General features: G+C 37.8%; 4 protein-coding genes across 12 annotated transcripts in view; 1 reads left to right on the top strand and 3 right to left on the bottom strand.

Moving 5' to 3' along the window:
* Window positions 1–4,735, bottom strand: part of LOC138932674 (uncharacterized) — a 199,068-nt gene extending 194,333 nt beyond the window's left edge. For all 6 annotated transcript variants that reach the window (XM_070294734.1, XM_070294735.1, XM_070294736.1 and 3 more), the window contains exon 1: window positions 1,963–4,735. In XM_070294734.1, the coding sequence (XP_070150835.1) occupies window positions 1,963–3,470 (1,508 nt within the window). In that variant the 5' untranslated portion in view covers window positions 3,471–4,735. The remainder of the gene's footprint in view (window positions 1–1,962) is intronic.
* A 3,052-nt stretch (window positions 4,736–7,787) lies between these two features.
* Droj2 (DnaJ heat shock protein family (Hsp40) member A4-like) lies at window positions 7,788–11,323 on the bottom strand. The gene is made up of 5 exons (XM_070295217.1): window positions 11,150–11,323; window positions 9,165–9,339; window positions 8,770–9,070; window positions 8,356–8,695; window positions 7,788–8,267 (listed from the first exon to the last, which is right to left on the bottom strand). The coding sequence occupies exons 2-5, from the start codon at window positions 9,294–9,296 to the stop codon at window positions 7,838–7,840; spliced, it is 1,203 nt and encodes a 400-aa protein (XP_070151318.1). The 5' UTR covers window positions 9,297–9,339; window positions 11,150–11,323; the 3' UTR covers window positions 7,788–7,837.
* Window positions 11,324–11,657: 334 nt separating this feature from the next.
* On the top strand, window positions 11,658–14,678 carry Rps24 (ribosomal protein S24). 3 transcript variants are annotated; one of them, XR_011446875.1, is made up of 5 exons: window positions 11,658–11,752; window positions 12,126–12,194; window positions 12,288–12,611; window positions 13,427–13,500; window positions 14,572–14,678. XR_011446875.1 is itself a non-coding variant. In XM_070295220.1 (4 exons), the coding sequence occupies exons 1-4, from the start codon at window positions 11,827–11,829 to the stop codon at window positions 14,572–14,574; spliced, it is 411 nt and encodes a 136-aa protein (XP_070151321.1). In that variant the 5' UTR covers window positions 11,771–11,826; the 3' UTR covers window positions 14,575–14,678. The 3 variants fall into 3 exon arrangements, 1 of the variants encoding a protein (XP_070151321.1); XR_011446874.1 differs by lacking the exon at window positions 11,658–11,752 and adding an exon at window positions 11,767–11,841; XM_070295220.1 differs by lacking the exons at window positions 11,658–11,752; window positions 13,427–13,500 and adding an exon at window positions 11,771–11,841.
* On the bottom strand, window positions 14,356–17,031 carry LOC138932904 (uncharacterized). 2 transcript variants are annotated; one of them, XM_070295218.1, is made up of 3 exons: window positions 16,919–17,031; window positions 16,189–16,404; window positions 14,356–15,886 (listed from the first exon to the last, which is right to left on the bottom strand). In XM_070295218.1, exons 1-3 carry the CDS (start codon window positions 16,989–16,991, stop codon window positions 15,093–15,095), a joined length of 1,083 nt encoding a protein of 360 aa, XP_070151319.1. In that variant the 5' UTR covers window positions 16,992–17,031; the 3' UTR covers window positions 14,356–15,092. The 2 variants fall into 2 exon arrangements, with proteins under 2 accessions (XP_070151319.1, XP_070151320.1); XM_070295219.1 differs by having other exon boundaries at window positions 14,356–15,817.
* Between the last annotated feature and the right edge of the window lie 41 nt (window positions 17,032–17,072).

Genomic DNA, 17,072 nt, shown 5'->3' with positions numbered 1-17,072 from the left:
AAAGACGAAGGTTGCTGCTTCTCGCAGCTGATCCTCTAAATCATATTACGCGATCGTCGAGGATAAGCCTGTCTACCAATCGTGCCTCCCCCTCGAGAAAGATCTTCCCAATTTTTGTACACAACGCGAAACGCGACATATTAAAATGGAATTTTGAAAGTTGAGAAAGATTTAACTCTTAAATAGATAAATATTTTAACGTTTAAATCGTCGAGTTTGAAATATATTCAGCACTTTCCTTATTCGATTCTGCAATAGATTTCAATTTATAATCAATTTATATCTTTCAATTAATTAACTATATTATTACAGTAATTTTATATAAGTGTATGGATTCCTTTATTAATTTATTTCTCTTCTACTTGTTGTATTTTTACAAAAAAAAATTCATCTCATAGCGGATTGTCGTTTATACGCGATATTAACCTTGCATACATTGCAAAGTAATTGGCGACGAAATATCGCATGCTGTGTTTGAGGAAAGAATTCTAAAAGCAACATCAGTGTCTCTTGTATACGAATAACATTAAAATATAAATTTGTCTTCTATTGTGCATTTTTGGAGTAAACGTGTTTTTGCATCTTTGCGAGGCAAACTGAAACGTTAGTATCGCATCTCGGTAAAGATAGCCGGAAAGGAGAAAGAAACAGAACAGTGACGGAAGATGAAAGTGACCCTTGAACAGATTTTTCAAAGGAACCATAAAAGTACAATGAGTTAGGTAGGAGGGCGAGTTCTACGCTTTCCACGCGATGAGGGGAAAGGAGGAGGAAGGGGGGGATAGGATGTAAAACCGAAACCTCTAGCTCTGAGAAAAGTCGTGCTTTTTTTTTTTTTTTGCACGGTCGGATTACAAAAAGTCAAAAAGATTTCGAGAAAAAAAAACAACCTTGTGACCTTTTTAAGATCTCTCTGAACAGCTGACTGATCTAAACTTAGATAATTGTGTGCGCGCGCGCGCGCGCGATTTGCCGTCTCTCTCGAAGCGGTACGCGCTACTTTAGAGGCGTCTCGTGTAAGTGTGAAATGAAATAAATAACGTGTCGCTCGGAGTTACCCGCGTATCAATCGATCGCCGGTAGCGATATAGGAAAAAAACTGTCGATGATTGAAATCATCTTAATTCCATTCGCAAATTCGATTTTCCATATTGTAGATATAAGAAAAGTATAGTTTACGTGAATCGTTATGAATTAATAAATAATACTCGATTATGATATCGAAAACATAGAAACTTGATAAGATTGAATAATTTCATAGAAAAATGGTTAACCGACATTAAACATTGAAGAGAGTTTTGACAAATCGACATTAAAGTGCAACACGTTTCATATTATCGAATTAAATTGCATATATAATTAATTATTTCAAATTTTATAAATCAATCAATCTTTGGGTATATACACCATATTCCATCGGTTTCGATAGGAATATAAACACACTTGCTTGTGTATTTAAACTAAACGTAATTTAAATCCATTAGCGCAATTAAAGCTACACGTGCGGCGCTTTAATTTCGGATCGATGCTTCGAATCGGCGAGTCATTCTGTTAAGTCGAGACGAATTAAAAGCGCCCGTTAATAGGCGGCCCGTTTTTTAACTTTATACGTCCGAATCATTTTCGTGAAGCGGAAAGATCAGGGACACGAGGATGTTTCTCGTTCCAAGAAATCGGCGCCACGTTTCGAGCGTATGTGTATTACGCAAGCATTAGGCCCAGTGGTTGCCAACTTGGTCAAAATTATAACGAGATAGGATAATTCAAAAAGTTGGAAAATATTTCGCGGAAAAAAATATAAATATAACAATTAATAATTCTACGCGAATATACATATTCGCACGTAAATTTTATTATTGTCCCTTCCAACTTATTTCACGCGATGGTACCACCTGAAATAGCCCGCGAAATAAGTTGAGAATCACTGGCTATGAATAATAGCGGTATACATTGAAAACTCACCTGATGTAAATGATGACCCCATTGGTGCATATCCTTTTCCATCCAAGTGGCACGGTGATCGCCGCTGATTGTTGTTGTTGTTGCTGCTGCTGCTGCGTAATCACCGCACTACCGTTCATTGTCAACACCACTGCGTTATGCTGCACACCGTTATTACCGTTATTGTTATTGCCATTGACACGCAACGGCGGTTGCTGGCGCGCAGCCTGCTGCGCGCACGCGCTACCACCTCCGGAATGATCGTTATTCGCCGGCAAAACACCGTCGTGCTGTCCCACCGGCTGCTGATGACTCTGACCCTCATCAGGGCTGCTGAGGCTGCTGTAAGTCGTTGACGATTCGTCGGATCGTATCGAGTCGCAAGCACCGATTACCGCACCACTACCGATATCACCAACAGCGATAACCGTCGCGCTGGACGCTGACGAGGAAGCGGCCTGCTGATTATCGAAATTGTCCCGCTGCCGGCCCTTGTCGTCTAAGGCCTGCTGCTCACCGTTTCGAAGCACGATACCGTTGCTACCGGACGTCGATGTATCGTACGCGATGCAACCGTCGTCGCCGATAAGTCCTACGTCACCGGGATTCGCTTGCGCGACGATTCTATTACCTGTCGTAGCGTTATACGTCTCGCTACTCATCCTCGCAGAGAACACGTCGCCGTGCTGGAGCCGCGTCTGATACGTCTTGGCGCCGGATACCATTGGATGATCGTTGCCAAGACCGTCCGCCGTCGAATCTCCGTTCTCTGGCGCTCGCTTGTTCTCGCGCGACGTTGTCATCATCGTCGTCATCGCCGCCGTGGTGCACGTCGATTGCCCCAGATTGGCCTGTCGATACAGCATCGCGTAGTCTTCCTCGTCCTCCTCGTTACTAACGAGAGAAGAAGCTCGCTTGGACTCGCTGCCAACCGCGTTGGTATTCACCGTGGCTGCCGTCGTTATTGCCGCCACCGTCGTCGTCGTCGTCGTCGTCGTCGTCGTCGTAGTCGTCGTCGTCGTCGTCGTCGTCATCGTCATCGTCGTCTCGAGCGACGGTTTCAGACGGCAACAGCCGATCGCAGAGATGTTGACGTTGTTCCCTACGTTGAGGCCGCCGCCGCCACTACCGTCGGTGCAGTATACGGCGGTTTTGGCGGGAAAGGTCGTCGCAGCCGCCTGCGCCGTCGCCACCTGCGGCGTCTGCAGAATGCCAGCGTATTGCGTCGTCTGCTGCTGAGGCTGCTGCGGCTGTGACTGATAACCGACCGCGATAGCGGCAGCAGCGGTCGCGGCGACATTCTGACCCACCGCCGTGGCGTACGCAAAGTTCTCCCCCGATACGTACACTAGAACGCTGTTTTGCTGTAAAGCTTGTTGCTGCTGCTGCTGCTGCTGCGAATGATGCGATTGTTGTCGTTGACGCCGCTGTTGCGCTTGCTGCGGATGCTGATGATGTCGTTGGTGATGCTGATGGCCGTGACTCGGGGGAGCAGGGAGCGTGGACGGCTGCTCAGGCTTGCCGGCCATGGTCCAGGTCCAGCAGCGCTGCGGATGACTCCGACGACACCCACGACATCACTGGCACAACGTGGCACGTGGTAGTTGGTCTACGTGAAGACACAGGCGACGGATACTCGATCCACGGGTGCCGCATCCTCCGCAGGCACGATCCTCACGCACTCGACGATAGTCTTTGATAGATCGTCGCGCGTTTGCCGTTGTTCCACGTCCCGTTGTGTTTTTCCGCGCGGCGCTCGTAGCACGACATAATATACGAATCGCGTGTAGCGGCGCACGGATCCTCCAACGGCGCGGTGATGGTCGTACGTCGTACGTAACTCAAAACCGGCGCGTGTTTGCCGCGCGTAGTACACACCGCCGGTGCTCGCCGGTCAATGGCCGTCTAACCTTCTTGACGCGGCGGGGATCGCCGTGCATGGCGCGAGACGCGAGACGCGCCGACGACGTCTTTCTCCCGCGAAAGCCGTTCCTCGCTCCTCGGTTTTGCTCCTTCTTCCTTCTCCTTCCCACTCGAGTAGCTGCACGCTCGTCAAAATATCGCGGATGATGATACGTAGACACACGCGAACGCGATCGAAATTCGAGATACCGCCATCGGAGTCAGCCGGCTGACGTCTTTCGCTTTATCGTCGGCTTCTTCTCTCAAAAGTGATGGTCTCGCGATTCGGCCTTTCCGGACGCCGAATCCTTTCGCCGCGTCGCGGATGAGCGTCGCGAGACGTTACGCGGCATGTTCGTTCCGATCGTAAACGGCGTCGAGCAACGTGACGGCTGTCCCTGCCAAGTTCACTCGAAACTCGTAGCCGGCGCGGCCCGACGCGCGTAGGCGAGTAGCTTGTCTATCGGAGGGAATTACGTTCTCGAGAACGAGAGAACGCCAAGGTCTCGCGACTCAAGGTGACGGTCCGCGCCACCCACTCAACTCCCCGATGCTCCCCGATGCGCGAAAATGGACGAGCGATGATTCCGCGTCGCGATGATCGCACACACGCGCACTTGACGTCGCTTCGCGCGCGCAATTACATCGCGAGTTAAATCCGGCGCGAAGAATCCGTGATTGATACGCGAAAGACGCACTGCGCGTTCGCTTACCGAAAATTACCTCACCTCACTTTACCTTGCGAGAGTCAACACACTGATAGGTCGTGTCAATGACGTCACGGTTCGAGTCGCGTTTTTCACTTACTATACGCCACACTTGGTCCCGTATCGCGTTACATTCCCAAGACGCGCACTCGATCGATCGCCGAAAGTGAAGAAACGAAAGGTCGCGGGTCCGCGTGTCGCGTTACAATGATCGCGATCTCGCGAGCCTCACGATATCGCGGCCGGGCGGCGTGCCATCTCCCTCGACACTGACCGCGTATATACGCGCTTTAATCGCGCCGGACGACGGACGACTCGGCTCGAGTCGTCTCGAGTCGGCGCTCGATCGGTAATATGGCGCGAACGCGCTCGCCGTACGAAAGAAGAAGAAAAAAAAACACCGCCGGCGTAACGATTCGGGTTAAATCGCGCACGGACGGACGAACGTCGTGTTGTGACGCTGTGTCATCGTCACAGTAGCAGCAGCAGCATCACGACCACCACTACCACCACCACTCTTTTACCACCACCACCATTACCACTGCCTCGTGCCGCGACCACCACTACCAACGACCACTGTTACGCTTCTACCGCTACTACTACTACTACTACCACCACCACCACCACCACCACCATCTCACCATTACTACTAGCGCGGTTACGAACTCGGGTTAAGTTAACTAACCCTCTTGCCGAGCCGAACACCTGCGCGGTCCGCGTCTACTCCGTTTCTCTCGCGTCTCGCTCGCACGCTTGTATAAGGCGGTCGATTATTATTATTATATATTTTGTGACGAGCAACGGTCGCGCGCGACGCTCCGACAACTCGCGCGTCGGATTGCGTTCGTTGTCCTTGCGATTAACGCGCGAGCGATCACTCACCACCGGCCGACACAGACACCGCGCGGCATCGCCGATCGAAATGCCATGCCCGCCAGATGATCTGCCGTACGCTACGCTGTTTTTCGCGTAACTGATATTGGAAAAATATGGCTCCCACCGCATACCCAGAAACCTCTGCGACGACAATCTCTCGAGGCCACTCGCACGTCACTAAGTACATCGCTAAAAACATCGGTCCTCGACACGCGCGATGGCGATGGTGCCGCTATCTATCGGATAATGCGCGCGTTAATTTCGCGGTCGCATTTACGAGCTTATAAATCTCGCTTCTCTTTCTCTCTCTCTCTCATTTGAATCGCCGAAATTTTCATCTTTTAAATAACAATTTTCGAATTTATCACATTCTTCAATCTAAAATCAGCAATGTAATAATAAATGATTGCTTACGTTTCACAAGTCGGAGATGTATCTATACAAGATATATCTTACAAGGATTAAAAATACGGATTAATGAATAATCAGAGATTTGTAAAACTAGGATTATTCATTAAATAATTATCGATTATAAATACTAAAAACATAGCTCCACATTATTTCATTATTTTTTACGAATATTTTTAAAAAATCAATAAAACATTAAGATATTCAAAAAATTATCATTTTTATCATAAAACTTAATTTCAAGCTTGCGCTTTAATCATTTAATTAACTTTTTCTAAAACTAGAAAGACACAAGTCATACACAAACTTTACTAGAGCATTAATAAAACTGATAAAGAATTAAATAATATAACGTCGCAACAATTAACTTATATTAGTTCGCAATGAATTAATACAGGAAATTAAAGAAAATTCACGGCACAAAAGTACATTCGGATATAATGAAAAATACAAGGAGTTACGGATCTCGCAAGGGCGTAAAATCGATAATTTCATACACACATTTCACAGTTTTGAATTTATTTAAGATGTTCAAAAAAAGTACTAATCGATCACCAATTTTTCCTATAATAAATAAGGTTACGAGAGACATATGTGGCTATTTAGTAAAATTCACTATAGTAATTGCGAGTACATGTATACAGTAAATTATGTGAATGTGGGGGGGAGGGGGGGAGTATGTGTTTCAAAAGTATATTAATTTATAATATAGTACAACAAGGTTTCAAAATTGTCTAGAGGCTAGAGTCTAGAGCATTTGTTCATGCGCGTTGATGGAGTTATAGTAAAAATAACGGAATAAATTTTTATAGAAATGAATATAGCTTTATATATAAAAGATCATATTTAAATTTTCAAAATTCCTAATTTTACAACCATAGATTTTATTATAAGGATATGCAATAAAATCTTAGAATGGGCTAATGTAAAGAAGTGAATTATTAGATCCAATAGCGTATAATTGCACAGAGCTGCTTATAAATACGCGCAATCGTCCACACACACACATACACAGGAACCTGATTCTCCATTTTATTTGCATTATTCGCAAACAAAATTATATATTTCCGTTATTATCGTCACACGCCAGTATACAAAAGCGATTGAGGAAAAAATTAAATATACTAATTTAATATGAATATGGAATAATGTTTCATTTCTTTCTCGAAGACCACTGATGGGGATCGATGTTATATTATCCCGCACTTTAGCTAGATATTTAAAATCGTATCGTTTGCACATCGATTGACACATTTCGATTACTTTTATAAGTTCTAAAAAAACTGTAAAAAATAAAAATTTTTAAACCGTTCAAAACTTTTGTGTAGTAATCAAATGCTACTATTAACATTTGAAGGACCAGAAATAATAGTATACATGGATAATTCACGAATTTGAACTAAACGTATGTATATGAATTTTAACTCTAGCTTTATACGTAGCAATCAATGCTAAACTGCTGATTATTGGAGCGATATATATATATATATATATAACTGGGTCAAATAGTGAAGAATAATAATGATGTTTGAAGATACATGTAATTATAGCTTGTAATTCAGGATTGACATCATAAAACGTTATGTTAAATTACTAAATAAATTTTCTTATCACTGTGTAATGATAAGTACATATTTTTAATGATCCTCTACTTAAGCGAAACTGATAGATCTCACTTAGATGTTTTGCCAGAATTTAAAATGTACTTTCAATCCACTTCCAGCATAATAATAGAGATTTCTCTCATCACCAGGTGATAATCCATCTATTCAGTCGCAACGCCTAATTATCGCGTAAGGATCTCATTGAAGAATCAACTGTGGTATATTCACAGTTCTGCGCATCCAGATATGAATTGTTTCAAATTCATTTTTGTATATTTCCTATATATCCAGTTCTATGTTATTTCTTTTTTTAACGTGATACGCGAAATCGAGCGAATGGGACAGAAAGTTCGAAATGAAAGAAATGGCTATGTTTATTAAAACGTTAATGTAATCAAATTAATGTGTGGCACATTGGACTCGCGATGGACCCCCTTCGTCTTCCTCGTACACCTGTCTCGTGTCTCTCCGCCTTTGCTCCTGTTCAGGATCTAAGTCGGTGAGCAAGCACTCTTCAGCGTTGTCCGGAATTATAACTTCTTCTCTCGGTGGCAAACATTGCTCCAGTGTCGGGATAACCGACGGTTCTATGCTCTTCGGGAAATTGACTATGAATTGTATTATGAGCCTACCGTGTGTAAATGGATCCTTGTAAATCGGCATGCCCTCGTTCAAGATGCATTTCAAGTCTCCGTGTTTTGTTACAGTACCAGGATAAGATGTTATCACTAAATCTCTACCATCCAAAGTACGAATAACTTTCTGGAATCCACATAATGCTTCTACTAATTCTAGTTGCATCCGCATGATCAAATCATTTCTTGAACGCCTGAAAAATAATTTATCGCAACGTTAGTAGAATGATTAATTACATTGATGAGTAAATTGCAATATAATTATTCCATTGTAGTACTAACTTGAATACTTCGTGTTCCTTTTCTTCAAGAAGAATAACTATGTCACCAGGTTCTAAGTCTGGTTCTTGATCACCTTCGCCAGTGAAAACAATTTTTTGGCCATCTACCATGCCTGGATCAACATGGACCTCGAGGATTTTTCTATCTCTAATAGTCTTTCTTCCATTGCAATGCTTGCAACGATCACGAGGATTGATACGTTCTCCCTGACCTTTGCAATCCGAACACATAGTTTGTAAGTGTTGCAACATTCCTGGACCTAATTGCTGGATTTGTACTTGCAAGCCAGAGCCGTGACACGTCGTACATTGCTCAACAGAACCCTTCTTTCCTCCAATACCTAATCAGAAAATAATGAAAATCATCTTTTCTAGATAGATTTTTGTACAATTATTATTTCTGTAAAATACTTACCTTCACATTTCTCGCAAATAACATTTTTTTGCAGAGCAAGTTTACGTACAGTTCCCTTATAAAGTTCTTCTAAGGAAACTGATAATTGATGCATAACATCTTGACCTTTGCGCTCTCTACCTCTTCCCCTACCTCGTCCACCAAATCCTCCACCAAAGAACATGTCAAAGATATCCATAGGAGATGAGAAGCCACTATTGCCCATACCACCTTCTTTCAAAGCTTGCTCTCCACCTTGATCATAGATACGCTTCTTCTCAGGGTTTGACAATACCTCGTATGCTTGCGAAATTTGCTTAAACTGAAACATATGCAATATTTTATAAATCCTAAATTTTATCATGTATAATACATATAATTAGTAAATATTCTAAATTCAAAATTAAAAAACGAACCTTCTCGCCCTCATTAGGATTTTTATCAGGATGATATTTCAAAGCAAGTTTTCTATAGGCCTTCTTCAAATCTTCTTGCGTGCATCCAGGTTTCACACCCAACACATCATAAAATGTAGTCTCCTTAACCATTTTCACAATATGCTAAACAATGTGTATTATGATAAACTCGTTTCTGTTAATAAAAATAAAAAATATATTATAATAAATTCTCTTATATATATATATATATTCAAAATTAATATTAAATATTCCTGATACTTGATATAATGATAAACAAGTTTCTTTATTAAAAGAAATAGTCAAAATATTAGTTTTATATTTAAAAAATAAATAAATAAATAAAATGCACACAATGAATTGTTTGTCGAAATGTCAGACACAAGTGTTCCATAACCAACTGATAAAATAATAATGGTAGACTATTATATATGGTGACTACATATATTTTATTTATTATATTGATGAAAAAATAAGATAAGTATCGCAGTAGCATAATATAATTTATGTGACTAAAAACAGCACAAATATGCTGTCATTGGTTGGTTCATATAATTAATTCATATATTCCTCCTTCCATCTTTCTCAATTGAACACATTGCTTTTTTTGTAATGTTATATAATTACATATGTGTCAAAGTTTATATGACGCGTACAGATACAAATATAGTCAAATCATGATCAACGCATAATATAATCATGAATCATTTATGATAATTGTAAATATTTATAGTAATAAATATTTAAGTTACTATTTAAGATAAACAAAACGCGCGCCTTGAATGAAATTTCCCATATGAAATTAAGTACATTTGAGACGTATTTAAATCTGTTTCCAAACGTATGAAAATTTATAGACGACATAAAAAGATTTTGACAAAACGGAATTTCCTATTCAACGACTTTGACGATTGAACGATTTTGTTTCTGTTATTGAATGGAAATATTGAAGGTATGAAAATCGGAGTACTGTTAAAAACTGTTTATTTTTTCTAATCTCAATCATAATTGTTTTAGCTTTTTTTTTTTGTAAGATTTATTATTAAGATTGTGTAAAAATTTTTTTGCTCATGGAGAATATGCCAAAGCTAAAACTGTAAATTCTAGGAGTATAATGTCCACGCGGATTTGTGAGTTTCAAAATGGCGTCTAAATGCTGAGAATATATGATTAAATAGATTAGCGAACGGAGAAATTAAAAGGCGAATTTGTGGCGTGGCGCGCGTCGTGGCCGCTTGCCGAACAAAGAGATGTCTTTACATTTTCTAGATCCTTCTGCTATTGTATAAGTATATCGAGCGTACAAACCGAGCAGCGAAAATTGTATACGTTATAGCAAAACGTGCAGCGATTGCCAAATAGCTCGCGAAAAATTCTACCTAATCGAATGAACGCGTTTATTGCTATCGCGAGAAAAATCCTCGTGTGCCTTCGCGCGCGGGAATGATAAACGAGTTTCTTTTCCTCTCTCACAGCGGATGCTTCGTTGCGTCGTTTATCGATACAGCCTGGGTAGGGACGACAAGCTAACACTTACCGACATTGTCTACCATTTTTTTTTTCCTACATAGCCCGTTATTATAATGCAAGTAATACTCGCCTAGCGATCAACTCTCGACGATTCGTAATATTTTACAATGTTGAGAACGTTCGTTCACGCTTGTATGCACCGATGAATATATCGTTGCAACCTTCGACCGTCCGCCAAGTCCCCTCTGTTGGTTTCGGAATATATATCGTTACGCGGTTAAATCGAAAGAAATCGCGACGAGACTGTACGATAGCAGTGGCTGCCGCGATTCCGAGAAGTTCTAGACGAGTCTACGCCTCGTGCAAACGCCAGTCGGGAATGCGCTCGATAGAAAAATCGTGTAAGGCCACTGATCGATCTGCGCGACTCCGGCAGCCTGTTCGTTCTCGTCCGCACCGTTCTCGGATCTCCCGATGAAGAATCGCAAAATCCACGTAGCCACGCGAAGACTTACCTGCGTAAACGGCGAGACGAGAGTCGATGAAGGATGACCGCGCACGTTTCGCACAACGTTCGTTCTCTCTCCCGTAGCTACGCGATAACGTTTCACGAACTGAACTGCGCCAAGTGACCACGTCTCCTACCAATATTACTTCGTATTCGTTCTCGAAACTTCCTAGAGGAGCAGTGGCTCGACGTTAACCGAGCGCCAATCAGCTGCCAACATGCCGTCGACGGTAACACCACATGCACAGTATTGGTCTCCTTGAGAAACTCTCTCGTCGATTCGATCACACGGTAATGCAGTTTCACCATCGAAACTCGAAGAGAAAGAAAATTTCTTTCTAAGTTTTTATTGAATATAAAAAATATATATTATTTGCCGCGTGATGTTTATTCTTTTATTTTCTTCATATCCAAAAAATCGGTTATTTCCCGCAATTTCTCCGAAATGTATAAATAATATATTAGATATAAGTATCTATAAATAATAAAGTTATTTTGTTTAAAAGGCGGATGTGTGTCGACGTCATGTTGTCATAGATGGCGGTGTGCATTTCCGTGCGTGTCTTTTTCTCAAGTGTCCTCAAACGGTACGCTATAGTCGAGCAAGATGGTATGTAGTTTGTATCGAGAAATTCTGCAGTAATCGTTTAATGAAACGTATAGTCTTTAATTAAATATTTAATAATGGCATCCAATAAAGTACGTGTTATATATATAATCTTCAAAAAATACCAATTGCAAAATCAATGTTAATAGTAAATGTGGCCCAAGACGCATAACCTTATTAATATATGAATAGAGTTGCTTATAATTTTTCTTATGAGCCACTTTATCTAATAATAATAAAATAAATTGCATTAAGTCTGAATATTTTGCATAGTTTGTCGATAAAATTTGTAATATTTTCTCATATAGTTATGGATATATTGATCTTCAACAAGGAACCAAACTTTTAATTGCCATGTTTTGATTCTTGATTACAGACGGAAGGTACAGCTACCATCAGAACAAGAAAGTTCATGACCAATCGGCTTTTATGCCGAAAACAAATGGTGAGTGTGCGAACAGTATCTGTAAAATATTCATCTTTATTATTCATTCGAGACATATAAATTTCTATATGATATATACTTTTTGTTTTACAGGTCGTAGATGTAATCCATCCTGGCCAACCATCGGTTCGTAAAACCGAAATACGCGAGAAACTAGCCAAAATGTACAAAGTAACACCAGATGTTGTCTTTGTGTTTGGCTTCCAAACCAACTTTGGCGGTGGCAAATCTACTGGATTTGCGCTTATTTACGATACTTTGGACTTTGCAAAGAAATTTGAACCTAAATATAGGTTAGCGAGGCATGGTCTCTTTGAAAAACAAAAGCAAACCAGGAAACAACGTAAAGAACGCAAGAACAGAATGAAAAAAGTTAGGGGTACTAAGAAGAGTAAAGTTGGAGCAGCGTCTAAAAAGGTAGGTTAATTAATGTAAAATGTATTTGTTATGTATAAACATATATGTCTTGCTCTATTACTTGAATATGTTAACATAATTTTTTAAAAATCTTATTTTTTTTTTTTTTTCTTTCTTTAAATCTTGGTATAAAAACTTATTTTATGCATGTGGAAACAATAATTTTTTCAAATGCCAGGAGCTTTTGCTTAATTGTCAAAATTATAATTGGCTTTAATTATATTTCTTATCTGATATGGGAATTTTTTCTATGTTTTATTCAAATAATTCTAAAGGTAAATTATCATGTTTGGTCAATCTTGAAATATATACTTATAAAATTTTCTTTAACAAATTTTATATAATTGATATAATTAAATTACTAATATATTATATTGAATAATCAACTTTATTCATATATATATTTTTTAAAACTTAAATTCAAGATTTCTAAAGTTAGATTAGTTTAAATTATTTTTGTTGATATATATTCCTTATAATATTTAGATCTTGCAAAACATTTTTATACATAATATATGATATTTATGAGGAAATATAAATGGAAAATTAAAACATTTTTTATTGGTGATGTATATATAACAATAGTTTAATAATAGTTAATCATGGACAAATTCTTAGAAACAAAGTTTCCTTTGATCTGGTCTTTCTATTATGCATGCTTTGAAGCTCGTTTCACTTGATATTTGCAATGCTCATGGGATTATTTGATCTCTGTTGTTTATCGAAAGTTAAACAAAGACGGATAATGCTTGTGAATATGCAATCACCAAATGGAACGTAGCCATAGTAGTATACATTTATTATTCACATTCTAGGGAAGGAAGTAAACAAATGATCATCATTTGCATTACATAGTTCTGGAGAGGGAATATCTTTTTGCTTGATCAGGGTCAGCATGCAAAACTTTAAGTTCTAAAATACTTTTGTTTTTTGTTACTTGCACATTACTTGTAGGAGCATGCTGATAATTCTTTTGCTATCTATATTATTTATGTGTAGAGAGCATATACATATGTATATGTATAATTTCATCTTTGTGATTTATTTGTTAAACTAGTAATCATTATAAAATTCTAATATTTTATTTGTGCAATATAGAAATGTATACGTAGTGTTATATATAATTACATTTTCATATAAAAATTCATATTTTTATGCTATATCTTATGCTTTAAATGCTGTAAATAATTTTTCTTATGCTTTTTTAATATATATTTAAAAAAATTCATAGCAAGTACAGAATTTGATTATTCATCTTAATAATCTTAATAATCTTATTAATCATTTAATTCACAACTTAAGTTTAATATGTCATTTATAATATCAAAAATTAAATGAATACTAAACTTTTATTATAAAATACAAATTTTCTTCAAAATAATAAATATAGAGAAAAATTGTAGATTGGAATATGTCATTACAATTATTCTAACCAAAAAAAAAAAAAAAAAAAAAAAAAAAAAAAAAAAAACTAATAATTAGAAAATTATCAAAAATGTTTAGTTTACCAAAGTTTTTTAGTTTAATAAAGAGTTAAATTTTTTTTTCTCGAAAAGTTTTGATATAAATTAATTGTAATTGTAACTTAACTGTACATAATTCTAACAAAGTAACAAATTTTATTTTATTTCAAAATACATTCTGTATGCATGCTATATGAAATAAAAATACACAAAATCACTAATGTTTAAATAATAATATATGTATTTGAATATGGAATTATATTTAATTACATGCTAGTGAGTGTTATATATTTCATATTTAATCATATTTTATTTTGGAATTTAATGCCTTATATGTTAATTGAAGCTGTATGTTATTTCTTACTTTTACAGCAATTTGTCTATATATTAAAAATATTCATTATGTGTATATTGTGTGTGCATGTGTTAAACAATTTAAATGAGAGATAAAAATATTCTATTGATCTGGACACAATTTTTTTTTTTTTATATTACAGTAAAACTACAAGCTATTATGAAGACCGCAATCATCACCGACGTAAAAGTTATTATAATATTGTACTATGGAACATAGTTGTAATTATAATAAATTTTGCGGAGTAAACGTGTGCATTCTTTTTGATAGAAATTAATTGTCGCATTTTAATATTATTAAAAAAAATAATGTAAAATTAATGCTATTTCGTATATTAAATTGATGCGCCAATATCCCTACCAAAATAATACTTCAACTAACACATCTCATTGTCACATTAAACTGAGTCCGTTGTGAAATTCTATAATTATTTTTTCTTATATATATCTTTTTATAAATATACCAAAATTTAAACAATTTTTTAAATTTCTTGTAGTGCAGAAAATTATTTTTTCTATAAATTTTTCCTGGCATATATTAATATTGTCAAAATAAATTAATTGTATTATAAGATATATTTACAATAGACTCATTTTAAATTTTATGTTTGTTAAGTGAACAAAGTTGAATCTTGTCGTATATGGGATCTCGTTTGATGTGTTTTTAAAACATTATGACTTCAGCGGATGCTGGACGAGGCTTTTTTGTAGTACGCGTATTGACAGTCTCGTTCTCTTCTATTTTCTTATTGAAGATAGGTAAGATTAGATCGGTGGACGTTCGATCAGACAATTCGGTGTCAGTACTAGTTACAATTTCTTCGGTTGATGTCGCAATTGATTCAGTGACAATTACAATAGATTCGATAGATGTTACGATTGATTCGGTAGAATTTAACATTGTCTCGATGGATGATATATTTGATTCGGTGGAAGTCACTGCAGACTCAGTAGACGGAACAATTGATTCTGTAGAAAATGTAATTGTTTCCGTAGATGTTAAGATTGATTCAGTAGATGTCATAACTGATTCATCGTTTATTACAATCGATTCAGTAGAAGTTAGAATTTCTTCGGTCGATGTTGCAATCGGCTCTGTGGAAGTTGCAGTTAATTGGGTAATAAGTGGAATCGGTTCGGTAAAAGTTACAGTAGACTCAGTTAAGACTGATTCAGTCTGAGTAACAGTTTGAGATGTCGGTTGTCGCGGCGTGGTCAATTCAATTCTCGGTGTAGTCGTTGGAAGTTGCGTAGCTTTTGGAATCTCGAATTCGTGTATATTAGGAGTCCAATCGATCCCGAATATGGGAGGTGATGGCAGGTTTGGCATCAGAGGTCTCGTGTCCCACTCATCTGAATCTCTATCTGGACTGTAGTTATTTCCTGTAACTTTCCGGATGATGTACCAGTTACCAACTCGAACGCCCCAATCTTGTTTTGGGTCGAAGGATATGCTAGCTAATACCATAAAAAAATTGATAAAATAGGAATGTTAAATCAAGATCGTGTAGAAATTGCTTGAGACTATGCAACTGTAGAGATCTCGGAAAGAATTGATACTATACGCAATGTTAATTGCATTTCCTGTACGACTTTCCTGTCGAAATCGCAATACTTTCAATTATGTTCTGTAGCGAAGCATAAACACATGATTTAACATTCAGCTCGAACATGAATTTCAGCCTTATGACGTAACAACGAGTTACAAGGAAATACTACGTATTCTAACTCTAAAATTTCATACGATTGAAATTGCTTACACAAATCCAAGAATAAACCTGGATAACCCGATACTCGAGTTTCTATAGTTTTATCGATGTTGAAAATATCCTGCGGTGAGAAACTTGGAGTTGGATTGTCGTTACCGAACCACTCTTGCCATTTTCCCACGACTCGATTTTTGAGTATTCTGAACCAATCTCGTATAGTTTCTCCGAATCCAGCTGATCGATATCCACTATGTAAACCTGCACCATCTGCGATAAACGTTTGGATTGAATAAAATATCAAAAGTTTATAGTAGCACTGGATTGATTATTATATACTATGTGCAAATACAAAATAATTTTAATTCACTACAACATTGAACTTTTTCAATTTGTATAATTTTAACATGAAACGACATAATTTAGAAAATTGAAAAACTATTTCATATTAAATCTTATCGATATTGATTAATACTTGTAAATTTATTCATGTATTGATTAAAGATGTTGAATTTTAGTGGAATAACTTGGACGCAATCAGTTTAATGATACAATTCCATTATTACAAATTATCAGTATGTTCTTTTCATCATAATTAAAGGATTTAGAACAGAGGAGATTTAATTTACTTCATTTAATCACTTTAAAAGCTTGAAACACTTAATGTACGTTTAATTTATTCAACTTTGACACTGATTATCTCAATGTAGCACTGGCTACTTTTCAATTTTCTCCCGTATACACGATCAATTTAACGTAAACGATTGTTTGCATTGTACACAACCTCTATCGAAAATCGGTATCGGTGCAACGAGTTGCCAGGTGAGAAGCAACAGCAATACACCGAGTGGTTGCATTTTGCAATCGGACAAACAACATCACTCTGCGTGCAGATAGGAACGTATGTGGCTTTATATGCGTCCTCCGGCGGAAGTGCA

Source organism: Polyergus mexicanus, unplaced genomic scaffold (genome assembly GCF_030449975.1).
Source record: "Polyergus mexicanus isolate NDT 795.1 unplaced genomic scaffold, iyPolMexi1.0 SCAF_4, whole genome shotgun sequence".
NCBI classification, from domain to species: domain Eukaryota; kingdom Metazoa; phylum Arthropoda; class Insecta; order Hymenoptera; family Formicidae; genus Polyergus; species Polyergus mexicanus.
The sequence above is the reverse complement of the archived record's forward strand: the minus strand, read 5'-3'. Positions and strand labels throughout refer to the sequence as shown.